This window comes from Limanda limanda, chromosome 5 (assembly GCF_963576545.1).
Source record: "Limanda limanda chromosome 5, fLimLim1.1, whole genome shotgun sequence".
NCBI classification, from domain to species: Eukaryota; Metazoa; Chordata; class Actinopteri; order Pleuronectiformes; family Pleuronectidae; genus Limanda; species Limanda limanda.
The window spans coordinates 9,836,148-9,849,480 of NC_083640.1; the positions used below are offsets into that span (position 1 = coordinate 9,836,148).

Below are 13,333 nucleotides of genomic sequence, written 5' to 3' on the forward strand. Positions count from 1 at the left end.
TGAGGTATAAGTTTCATTTTCACACGAAACATCTGATTTAACCTCTGCCCACATCCTTTACCCTGTTCAAGTGAATGAGAAAGGATGTGTCGGACAAATTTAAACCAAGAAAGTAAATAAATAAGTATAATTACAAAACAATGTACACACATGAGATTTCTGGTTATTTTTGACCTCTGCCTGCTCCCTCCACTCAAATCACACAGACCCACTTGTTCTGTCCTTTTGACATTATTCACTGGGGGTATGTCCCATCCTCACACACACATGAGAGTGTATCTACATAAAGTCATGTCAGGCAGGTTAGAGCTCTAACAGATGTCACAATAGATTTCCCCTGAGTTGAAAGGACAAATTAAAAACAAAAACACAATTTTATTGGTTAACACACTGAATATTAAACAACAAACTCCAGTTGTGCCTTGTAATTTGTGCTAAGTTTACATTCATTTCGATAAAGTTCTCTGTTATAATTCTCATTTTGTTCGATGATAACCAGAGGGTTTAATGACCCTGACTAACAATAAATTCTGTCTAAATAATATCTAATCATGTATAGAATCAGAACTGAAATTGTGCTTAAATAAATTAATTTTTTTAGCTTTTCACAAAATGAATCAAACTGTCTTCTGGTCTTAGTTTCAGGGATACTTTCCACATACACCTACACCATCCAGAAACTGTTTACATGTACTCTCACCCTTTACATTTCTGCTTTAAATGATTACAGATCTTCTGTCACTTTGTTTTGAACTCTAAAACAAGAAGCCACAGCTTTAAAATCCGTATATTGTGGGAAACTCTAGTGTCTGACCCAGAAAGTGATTGTTTCTCACTGTGACGGGAATCAGATCAGCCCGTTGAAACATTTACGGATTGTTCCCAGGAAAGTGACTCACTTAGACAGGAAATATCTTTTCTGTTTTATTCACAATATTTTCTCCTCATGTTCTCATTTACACTGCTCTGCCCTCACCTCAACCTTGTGTGTTTATGTCAGTGAAAGTCTGAAATGAATCGCTGGGGATTTTTTCTCATGTTTTTGCTCATCGTCCCCACATTTGTTATGTGAGATAGAATCTTTCTCAAGAGATTTGCAGTTACCTGGAATAAAAGCACCTCTCTCATAAATGACATAAACACTCAAGACTTTATTTTCTCATCACACGTCTGATGTTTGCAAGTAAATCACATATCGAATCACAGGTAACCCAGCTTGTCAGCTTCATTACACCTTTGTACAGGAGCAGTGCCGAGAGCACTAATCACCATCTTGACACTCAAAAAGTACTCAAAAACCAAAACGAGTTTCATATCTATCAAACCAAAGAGAACAAAAACTCCCTCTCATATTTGGACAGACTGTAGATTCTAGGTTCATTTGACATTTAGATGCTAATCATTTTTGAAATGTCACATTCTATCCACAGCAGATGGCCGAAAGGGTTTCCCCTTTTTAGGCAGGTTCGAAAAACATGGGGAGGAAACGTGGATAGTGTTGAGTGCCGCTTTCTCGCGAAACAGTGTTTTTCTCATGAGATGTGTAGTTTTAGAGGGAAAACACAATAAGTCTGAAATTCGACCTTGAAGAGTAAAAACAAAAAAACTATCAAATTAAATTATTTGAATCTCTTTTAATTATTTATAATCACAAGTAATGCAAATTCTATCTGGTGTTCCTTCATAACTGTCACTCATAAATCCAACTAGTTGCAACACTGATGAAATAACTTCCTCTTTAATCAAACATGAACGCTTGCATTTGACCCTGATGCCCTCTGAGGTCACTGGTGTGGCCATGAGGAACCGGAAAATTAAAGACATCGCCCTCTGACTCATAACTAACAGTACAGACAAATATAATATTCTTTACCCACTCGCCACTGTAGGGGAAAAAGCTGATTCTGCATTAATCTGATATTATATTTTTAGTCACTATATTTCAGACAATGGTCAGTAGAAACCAGTTTAAAGAAGTATGGTCTTTGCCTCTTCCTTGAAATGTAAAGACTAACATCTCTGACAAGTTAGAGAAAGTGTTTACTCAGCTAATAAATTAATTGTCAATTCATAGCCAACACCCTTCTGCATATGTGTTAACCTCCCTGGTTGCACTTCTCTGGAATACATACATATTCCAATATAGTGTCAGAACAAAGAATACAAATAAACGGGGAAAATTTATACAAATTGATTTTTCAAACAAACCACCAAAAAGACATGCAGACTGGGCAGCTTCCTGTGCTCCTGGGAGACTGGTCAGGTACTCCTAGTTGTACCAGCAACACAGAAACACACATTTGCAAGAGGGTGACACACAGAGACACAGGTCCTGCATCTTTAGTATTGTTGAATTTTAAATTACATTATTTCATATCTATATTAAACTCTTTCTACTTTGTTTTTAACTTGCACCCATTGCACGGCTGCGCTGGTCTGTTCCTTATTGTCCCACTCCTTTCTGTTAAATCAAACTTGGTACTGTTAGCTGTTATGACTCAAAACTACAAGTGCAACTCCTGTTTGAATAATGCTTAACCACCAGCTAATGACATTTTGGCAGACTATGGTAAACATTGTATTTTATTTCAAACATGATTCACTCCAAACCGATGAGCACACTTTCTTAACAATTATTCTTCAGACATACTGTAAACATGTATATTTAAAGCACCATCAACTGAAATAGCTTTTCTCCCAATGAGCGATGCTGGTAAACTCTTGAATTACCCCCCACATCTTCAGTGTTTTAATCATCACACTAACTGTACACAAATTAAAGGAAGCAAGTTACTTTAAAGGTGTTGAATCATTGTGGTGTTCATTACTTCTCGTGTTACTTCTCAGAAGATGTTTTGTGACTCCTCCTCTTTTTCAAGCATTAACACACACATGTCAAATCGCTCAACACAATGTGATTTTCCATGTTGCACAACCTCACAACCCCATCTGACAGTTTGTACCTTATTTAAAATATTCCTCAAATACATTGTTCCAATAATAAAGACATATGGGAACTGATGTGTCATTTAGAGACATTTAACATTTATTCTGGGCATGGGCTGAATGTTTGTTTCACTTCCTGAAATGTACAAATTTTGGTAAATTCGGTCTGAGCAATGAAGGTGACCAGGCTATAACCACTGGCTTTGGTGTTATTCTGTCAAAAAATTATATTAAATAAAAAAACTTGACGGATGAGGCATTTATTATTGTCTTCTTAATTTTTCTCTTGTATTATTAATATTTTTTAATATTAATATTTTATCCTGTCTTCTTGTATTTATTATCTTAATCTATTTAGTCACTTTTTACTTTAAAAATAAACGTTATTAATTGATTATAAATTATTATAATGAAGACTGTATTGGTTTTTTTGTAATTTGTGGTAAAATATGTTAGAATAAGTTATGACATTACAATGTCATGACATCAACATAATATTTCTTAAGAAATGAAGCAACAAACAACATATGTATCTGTGCAGCATTGTATTCTGTTTGATTTGTGCTTAGATACACAATTTAAACCAGGCTGCTGTTTTCTGAGGAGAACAAACTTTCTCAGACTCAATAAATAAGAGGGGGGGGGGGGGAGGGAGGACTGTGGTACCACCAGTCAACCAATGAAACTGTCTTGTGGAGACACCTTCCTTTTTCGAGGTGTGGAGTTATTGGGGCACCACGTGAGTTATTGTCACAAAACACAGCCAAGCCGGAGACTAGAGGACAACTTCTAGAGATGGGTGAGAATTATTTTCATCTTTACTGAAGCCAGACAGTGATCGCAGCTCTACTAAACAGCAGGTTTAAATACTTAAATAGTTTTAGTTATACTGAAAAATCATTGATAAATATTAGACTTTTAATCCTTTTCCTTGTTCTTATTACCAACTGCTTTTGCAAAAGTAAACTTGTTTACATTTCACAGATTTGTGAAAATTGAACTAAAGCTTCAATGCCTCAGGAATTTGTCATTAACATCAACCCTAAATAAATGTGTATCACAGTAATTTGACTAAGATGAATATGACGCTTGATAATAAAATAATATATATATATAATTTACGCACGTTTTTGGGATTTAGAGTTGAACAAATGTATGAAGTGTCAGTGCACGTTAGAAAGAGTTCATCAAAAATATTTCTTCAACATGTGAAATGGAGAAGTTAGAGCGAATGAAAGCAGAATTAAAGGTTCAAGCCGCAGCACAGGAAACAAGTGATCTCAAAAGAGAAGTATGTTGGTTTGCACACAAATGATATCAGTGTGGGTGGGGGGCGATACGTGGAATTGAGTGTGTGATATTTCATCTGAATTACATTTCATCCTCAGGGCGCCAGCATGTTTTATTACTTTATTTACGGTGCGAATTAGATGTGCAACATTTCTCTATGTATTCTATTCCACTAGTGACGGTAATATTATAGTCACAGATGTTTTAGTACTGTCATACTGTGCAGCTAACAAGCAGGAAGTGGTTTTGCAACCTGTGGTATCATATCAGGCTCAGTTGACAATAGGTTCCACAGAAGGGTCACCCGATCAATGAACAAAAAGTAAATCAGACCCCAACAGCAAAAATCTACTTAAAAGAAATCGAATTATTTATAATACATATAACCCATGTTTTAACCTGTGTAGACTGGCATTGCTACATAGGAATTTTCCAGAAATGAAGAAGTGGTTAGTTTCGACACGGTGGTTCCCTGAATTCAAATTCACACAGTTCACAGGAATCTGTTTTCACAGCGGAGTTGTAAATCCCATGTCTGTGTTTCATGTGTGAAGCTCAAGAGGACCCGAGAGAGACGTCCCAACAGACGGAAGAGAAGCGCACCATGAACCAGGTACTAACTTCAGATGAGGTGTCAGTTGGCCTTCTTCTAGCAAGCCGTACAATCATTTACAGTTAATCTGGGACTTCTGACATGACTCCTCGCAGCGAGTTGTGTTTTCATTTCCCTGTATTGGTGAATTTGATATAGTGGCAGATTTGGTCTTTGAAGTGCCGATTGCGTGCGTCCAGTTGTTTCGTCTTGATTGTGAGATGAGTCAGAGGATTCTGCTTCCTATCCTGACGAGGACACGCTCGTCACGAACTCACCACACGGTATTTCACCTCGCACACAGAGACTGCAGGAGGTCTTCCCAGCCTGTAGCCTGTTCTGGTAACTGAAGCGAAACGAACAATATGAGAAATTTCCAAGACTGATGATGCGAGCCGAAAGCCCAGTGGTTTGTGTGGTGACCTCAGACCTGTCGATAGCAGCGGCCCAGTACGCCAATGACAATCACCGAGAGAGTCACATATCTACACTTTGACATCAACATCACCCACATGGTTTTCCACAAAATATAATCACCCAGTGGAAATGAACTGAATGTGACAACATGATATTTGCTTTCTGGTGAAGAGAGATTTCGACAGACATGAGGCCACCCTGTGTGGCTTAGACGTTTCCTGTAGGCAGACATTGAGGCAGGAACCTGAAAGTATTGTGAATCACTGACTGAAAGTGAAGCTTGGTGAATTTTACTGATGAAATACCCAAAGCAAAATTTTGAAATTTCAACTGCTGTACAGTCGTCACTCTCACACAACTTTGTCTGCAAATGCAAATATAGGTAGACACCATGTTCCACTTTGAACGAGCTGTTCTACTTGTCGCTGCAGAGTAAACAGTGGAAAGTCAGACTGGTTGAGCTGTGAAGTCCATCAGTGTGGCGTCTCTGCACTGTGACTCAGTCAGGTTATCTTGGTTAGAGGCCTGCACCTTCACTATTACTCACTGGAGGCCTACTTCTCGGAACCAGGAACCGCATACAGGAACTTGATTCAATATGAAACCACCTCGAGCCGTTGTGTGGTACAATGACTGAAATAAAGCAGCTGCTACGTGCGGTGATTCAACGTGAAATACTGACATTGTGGTCACCGGTGACATCCAGACTACGAAAATTGATCGGCACAGTGGCAAAGTGAGATTTCACATAGAAATATCTGATATGAAAGATTATCAGGTGTGATTCTGCTACAATAACAGAAGTGACTATATGGGCAGTTGTGCTGTTTAAGTCAGAGTCCTCATAACTGGAAAAAGATTGTTGCTGTATTGTGTACAATACAATACAATATAATACAATATAGTACAATACAATACAATACAATACAATACAAATACTATACCATAACTATACAATGCCATACAATACAACACTATACAAGTTTATTAATCCCAAAGGCATTGTGTTTGAGGGAAATAAAAAGAAAACCGAAGAAAGAAGATACAGCCACGCTCTGACAAACATCCACTCAAACAATAAAACACCATAAAAGAGCTGTTCAATCGTGTTGAGCTTAATAAGTGCAATCTCTTTAAAAAATACTTCAAGTTATAATGAAGAAAATAAATTAACCAGTTCACATGGAAGCTGGTCGTTAAAGAGTAAAGAGTGTTTTTTCATGTTCCAAGCTCTGGATGGAGCACAGAATTCTCCTGTCAGGTCTTATTAACCAGGCGGATCCATTGTATTCACTGAATATCGTCCACATCACAAAACAAAAAGGTCAAGTTTTCAGCTAGCTTCAGCATTTCAGATTTTCTGAGAACAACCATCCTCAAATCAAACCGAGAATATCACCGGTGTTCAGACACTGTGTCGCCTGCATTAACAGTTTCTCTTCTTATGTTTCGGTTGCTTGACACTTCCCTTTTTGACATCTTCCTAACTGATGTACTTAATTGTGCATGCCTTCACTGTTTCATTTCTGCTTTCCTGCAAACCACAAATAGTGACATTATCAATATCTTACACTGGACTTCTGGACGTCTTGGCTGTTACAGACACAAGTTCTGAAGGAGTTCAGTGTTTTTAGATATTACCATAGTGCAGTGTCCATTCCATACCTGCGTGTTTAGAATGGACTGTTCTCTTCGCCTGTGCTAATGCTCCAGAGCAACTTAAGAATTTTCTTCCTTTGTGTGCTGGACATCGTGTGTAGGTATTTTATATAAAGTGTGCAGAGTGAAGTTTGTGTTCATCCTACCTGGCAGTGAAGATCTTGAATGAAACGTAATTTGCTGTGTTACAGTGGCTTACACGTTTTAATTCTTTATTTAATACCCTCTACTGAGCACCATTCTAGTTTCAGCATGATGACTTCTCATCTACCACCACTTGAATACCCTTTTTCAAAACTTAATTTATAAATTCTTATATTTGTTTTTCAAAGTGACATTTATGACAACTCCAGACCAAACCCCCCACAAGTCTGCTACTATCTCTGCAGACAGGATGTGCAGCGGTTATCTATAGAAAGTAGCGGTGAAAACCTCCTCTGATTGTGATGTTTCATTTCAACTTTTGTGTCCCATGAGAGGACTGCCTGTGTCATTTTCCCATACATCAAAATACCATCAACTGTAAAACAGGTTTCACATCAGTGCAGTGGACCCTTTCATATTTACAGGAGCTGTATACCTGACACGCTCTCGCATGCTCTGCTAGGCTTCTCCCGCTGTTATCGAGATTCATGACTCTACGACTGAATGTGAGGAAGAGACGAGAACCAGTCCAGTGCAGATGGAGGAGAAGGCTTTTGTGTCCAGTCTGCACTCTTTCATGAAGGAAAAAGGTTCACCTATAGAGAGGATCCCACATCTGGGCTTCAAACAGAGTGAGTTTATATTCTTCAGCGCCATGCTTGCGCAATATTCAAGGGGAACTTGAAATAAATAGTTTCTCACGTGTGTTTTTTCCACCCTCAGTTAATCTTTGGAGGATCTACAAAGCCGTTGAGAAACGTGGAGGCTACGATTTGGTAAGTTCAACTTCTGTATTGTTCACAGTCGTGCGGCTGATGCAGAACAAGTTTTTGTTGTCTGTCAGTGGAAAATGCGCAATAAGTCAGTTGCTGCAAACGTTGTGGTTTTGTACCACACTGCAGGACATTAATTCCTCTGAGCTGTCAAAGCGTCACCGCACAGGCACAGTTGTTTTTGATAATGACACAGTGACACACAGGGACAAGTTCAGAGAGAGCGAAGCTCGTATACTGAAATAGCAGAAAGGTAGAGCTGACCCTGTTCTCTGTCTCCACCGCGGCCCTGGGTGTAAATATAAAGCCGCCTTCGCATTGACAAATGCAAAAATGGAAGTGTTCTCTCAGCAGACGTGACATTTAAATGATAACCTGCAGTCGCCTTTCTTTAAAACAGTTTGGAAGTAGACCTGAGAGCGGGTAGAGTCGGGCCTGAACCCTTAATACAAAGTGAAACCAAAGGTCAAAGGCAAGTTCATTTTGCAGTGTGAGAATGCACACAAGGGCAAGTTAGATAATACAAATGAGTAAAACATAGTAATAAATTAAACTTTTTGAACAATTTCAGAACAAAAACAAGATAACAATTTATTATCAACAGTTGTTTCTCACTGTATCAGCCCAATGCAGCCCTTTAGTTTGTACTCTAGACTGGATGACACATCTCCACTTCCTCCCACTATCAACAGATCTAGCATATTTGGAGCCAGGGTCTGCGCAGAAGCGATCAGGTGATGGAGTTACGGAAGCGAGGGCATTCTGAGCTGTCAATCAAAACGTTTCACCCCATGTTTACAGCATCAAATCATGACCAAACTAAGCACTTGAACGTAAACCAGTGGGATAAAAACCTACCTAAAATGAGAGAAAACATCTCTGACAATAATTTACTAGGCATTGATTTTGACTTTTTATTCAGTTCATGATGACCCATCTGTTTACATGGAGGAGGCAGGATGTATGACCTATACTGCAGCCAGCCACCAGTTTAGCTCTAGCTTCACTATTGGGGGGCTGTCATGTCGTCCATCGTTATATACAGCCTTTAGTTTATACTAAGGAGAAGAAGAGACCATGCGCCTTTTTGTCTTTTATTATCTGTGATGACTTGAAGACTGTCAGTAGGGACTTTACTGTTACTCGGGGTGTTAGTCCTACATTGACCAAATTTCCTGCTAAAACTTGAACAAGCATGAGGACGGTGTAACTAACCGTTCAGAAACATCCTGTTGTCACCGACTGTAAATATTTGGCTAGACTTCTATAGCTGCCAACATAACGTGACTTTCAACTGTGTTTACTAGAGAGAGTCAATGCGCCAGAATGAGACCGGTGATAGGCCTGGTGCAGTCAGCCAATCAGAGGAGGGGTTCAGGAGGCAGGCGAAAAAACAGCCTGTTCTGTCTGTCACTGTGTCATGGTTTTGATCCTTGTTAAAAGCTGTCACTTATACCTCACACACATTGAAAAAACTAAATTACTGTAACAATTATTGACCTGAGCTGTCCCCCCCCCCCCTTTCTGTGTAAAGGTGACGACACAGCGTCTTTGGAAGAAAGTGTATGACGAGCTGGGAGGAAGTCCGGGAAGCACCAGTGCTGCTACATGCACTCGTAGGCACTATGAGAGGTGAGGATTATTCTGTTTCCCAACCTGTCAATTCAATCGGCACGACAGATTCTGATCAGACTGATAATCACATGTGTATTTCTTCAGGCTCGTGCTGCCATTTGAAAGACACGTTAAAGGAGAGGAGGACAAACCTCTGCCCCCAAGCAAACCACGGAAGCCGTACAAGAGAAACTTGGATGGGAAGATTAAAAAAGTAGAGCTGAAGAGAAAAAGGAGTCAGTCGGATAGAGAGATGGATTCTGAGGTAAGGTGCCTCTGAAGAAAAGTCTTGAAAAAGATGCTCCACAATTTGTACATAGAGTGTTTCCTTTAATATCCCTTGTATTTTACAGACCCAGAGGAGTCCAGTGGCCGACTGCCAAGGTGAACCAGTGATTCATCCTCACCCTGCTCTCTGGGCTGCTGCATCTGACAGAAAATATCCAGACTGCTCTCAGCCAATCAGAGCCCCCACTGATCTTTGCACTTCTGTCTACGCCCTTCTCCCAGTGTCCACATCTAATCCTTGGACTGCTCACATCCCTTCTGCTGCTGCTGCAGAGGTCATCTCTCCTCTGGAGAAAAAAAAACGCATGGCTCAGGCCAGCTTGAATTTGCCCCCGAGTCCACAGAGCGAGGATAAAGAAAGGCCCTCGGTCATCCGCTGCTCCCAGTCTCCAGCCCGGGCTTCTTCCAGCCACAAGTGCAGCTCCTCCGATGATGGCTCCCCGCTGCCTTTATCCTCCTCCTCTTCCCGCAGCCCCTCCCCTCTCTCCGTGTCCTCGGAGGATGAACCAACAGGGAATGAAGATAAGCCTGCATCAAGCTCAAAGCTGAGCCAAAACTGTTGTAGCTCTGTTACATCCAACCGTGGTGAGGACAATGAGTCTGTGAGCTGTACTCAGGTGTCAAAAGACTCTGCACGACCAAATAAGCACATCTCTCAGGTCAGCTCCCAATCACTAAACGCTGACTCAATAAAAAGCCAAATTAAAGATCGGGAACAAGTCCACAAAGTGGGTAGCAAATATTTCACCCATCCTTTCCAGTCGACTCCTTCCTCCAGTTTTACCAAAGTGATTCCAAAATCGGTGCAGCTTCTGCGGCCTGCTCCCATGTGGCCGAGTTATAAAATCCACCAGGGCAGGTTGGTGCACCAGGACGGCCATCAGAGTCATGCCAAGAAGCTGAGCAACGTGGTTCCACGGGTTTATCCGACAGAGAAGAGGGAGAAATCCAGGGCGATGCTACAGAAAAGTCCTGTCTCTCAGCAGAGTGTGTCCCAGGCCACCTCCTCCCTGCCGGTGCTGTGCGTCCTGTCCAGCTACGACAAATCAGGGAGAGACTCTCGGCATCCGCCTCCATTCCACCCTGTGTTTCTCCCCAACAGAATGAGACTGCCACAGTCCCAGCTGATGTACCGTCATATACCAGTGGGTCCAGCTCCCTCTGCTCTAGCTGGCTCTTTTGTTTATCCTTATCCTTACCCTGTTCCACTGTTACACCACCCTCACACCGGATACAACCTGCCTGCCATGAATCCAAGTTATCCTCGCAAGCTGTGATATTTCAATTACAGTCACTTCACACATTTGCACATGTGTTTAAAGTATACAAACTTTAATGACATGTATTTATGAATATGACAAATTCACAGTAGACTTCTGAAACACAGCAGTTTCAATTAAAGATAAAGATTTTCTTCCTTGTTTGTCGTCACTTGCATAATTTCAATACTTTTGAAACTAAGAACTTTGTTTTCTGTTCCTCATTGTACTGTACTCTGGAGAGATGATTCTGTAACATCTGACTCATATCAGTGTTAAAAAAAAATTATGTTACAAGCAAATCTCAATTATATGTATTTAAATAGATTGTTATTAAACGATCATGAATGAATAAACCAACATTCCAAAAAATGTAACCTTTGGTCATTTATCCATTGAATACGCCTGAAACTGAACTTATAAGGTATTTGAGATGTTCTCTGGACTGTCTCCAAGTTTCATGAATAGATCGAGGAGCTACAAGCTCCTTGTTTATCAGAGAAACTTCACACAATGACTTTTTTAAATTTTCTCAAAATGTTCCTTTGATAACTTCATGCATGTGAGTTGCAGCAATTCCTTCGTGAACGTCTAAGCAACATGAAATGTCGCTTGTAGCCTTATGATGTCATTGGGACTGTGTTTTTAAAACATGGGGGTGGAAGGCGCGAGGATGACGTCATTTCTCATTGTGGCTTATTTGTTCTCTCACTATACTTTTTTTATAATCTTTTTATATTTGCTTGAAACAAAAGGAGTAGAAGGCGTTAGTTTGTGTCTCGGCTGGACTCAGACTTTGTTTGGAAGTGAAAGCAGGTGTTTAATGTAATGTTACTTAATATTTGAGGTTGAGATGTGAAACTGCTGCAGATCCTCAGGTCAACACGTATTCAACCGGTTCAATGTAACGGGCTCATATCTCCTATTTTAAAAAGGAATGATTCACTGACACAACTTTGAAACCAATCACGGAACAATGGCTTCACCTAGTGGACAAAACGGGAAAATTCGTCTGATTATTTTCACCTCATGACCCAACACAAACAATAAATATTCAAATATGAAAACGAGTCAACTTTGTTCAGTCACATTGTTCAATGTCATTATTTCCATGATGTGTCTTTACGTCTTAATGATGAAATGAATTAGTCTGTAAGTTTATATACAGAAATGTATCGATGCATATTCTGACATTGAGTAACATATCCATAACCACAAATGATTAAATACATATTTATACATATAGTTAGTTAATTAATGATCTGTCTTACATCTCTTTATTTTCTGAGCTGTGTCTGAAATAACTGAGCTCTTCATGTTCTAGTTAAGTCAGAATGTTTAATGAAAATTATTACGCATTACACTACGAACTCAATATCCCACTCTGCAAGTAATGTTAAAATAACATTTCCACCGGGCTATACAAACACATTTTATTATACAGGCCTATTTGTATAAAAGGTAGTATTCTTTACTTCCAATACATATTATGTATTTATTCAGATGGAACACATTCAATTCCAAATACCTCAAACTTCATGCACAGTAACTACATTGCCATTTCTCAAACCATCCCTCCCTACCATGCCTAAAGGCGAGAGGTTTTCAGCAGAATATCACTGTCACAATTAATTTCATTACACACAACCATTTTATTTCCATGGCTTTTAGCCCTGGGCCCATCTCTCCTCTGCCTTAAATGTATACTCATATTCAGGTATTTATGAATAAACAACACATAAACACATACATGGTGACACATAAACAACATCTGTGTCACCAAAAACAAACTCACCAGACTCACACACACACAGCTCCTAAAATCATGGGCCCTCCACACCCAAAGTCACAGACTTGAACAACAGAGCCACCGACATAATAAACAAATTGACATCAACATTCTGTATAGGTCTATATATGCATCATATCGTCTGACAGTGGTGCTCACAGAATGTCGTCCATTGCTACAGGCTGGATTATGTATCAAACAACCTGTTGACCTCAGGATTGTCTTTGCAACTTCACATTTCTCTGCCCACAGGATTGCAGCATAACTAATCACAAGAACACAGTAAATCGGGGGGAAAAAAATAACCCTAAACTATCTGAGTTGCTGATGTAAATAATTAGTGTTTGCATAGCCAGACTAAGCAAACACTTATCTTATGTTGAATTATGGCTCTTTGATATCCAGCATCTCATTAATCTGTAATCCAGCATAATATAAGACTGTGTGTCAGAGGCAATTTCGAAAAAATTTAAAACACAAGCGACACCAGTGTAATCTTTTAAGGCTGAATTTATTAACATACATGTTTGTAAAACTATAATGCTGGCAGCAGGACAAAGCA

The 13,333-nt window shown here is 39.7% G+C and overlaps 1 protein-coding gene across 1 annotated transcript; it reads left to right on the plus strand.

Moving 5' to 3' along the window:
• Nucleotides 1–3,722: 3,722 nt before the first annotated feature.
• On the plus strand, nucleotides 3,723–11,217 carry arid5a (AT-rich interactive domain 5A). Its single transcript, XM_061072115.1, has 7 exons — nucleotides 3,723–3,745; nucleotides 4,791–4,849; nucleotides 7,512–7,680; nucleotides 7,772–7,824; nucleotides 9,356–9,453; nucleotides 9,541–9,700; nucleotides 9,789–11,217. Exons 1-7 carry the CDS (start codon nucleotides 3,742–3,744, stop codon nucleotides 10,998–11,000), a joined length of 1,755 nt encoding a protein of 584 aa, XP_060928098.1. The 5' UTR covers nucleotides 3,723–3,741; the 3' UTR covers nucleotides 11,001–11,217.
• Nucleotides 11,218–13,333: the final 2,116 nt, after the last annotated feature.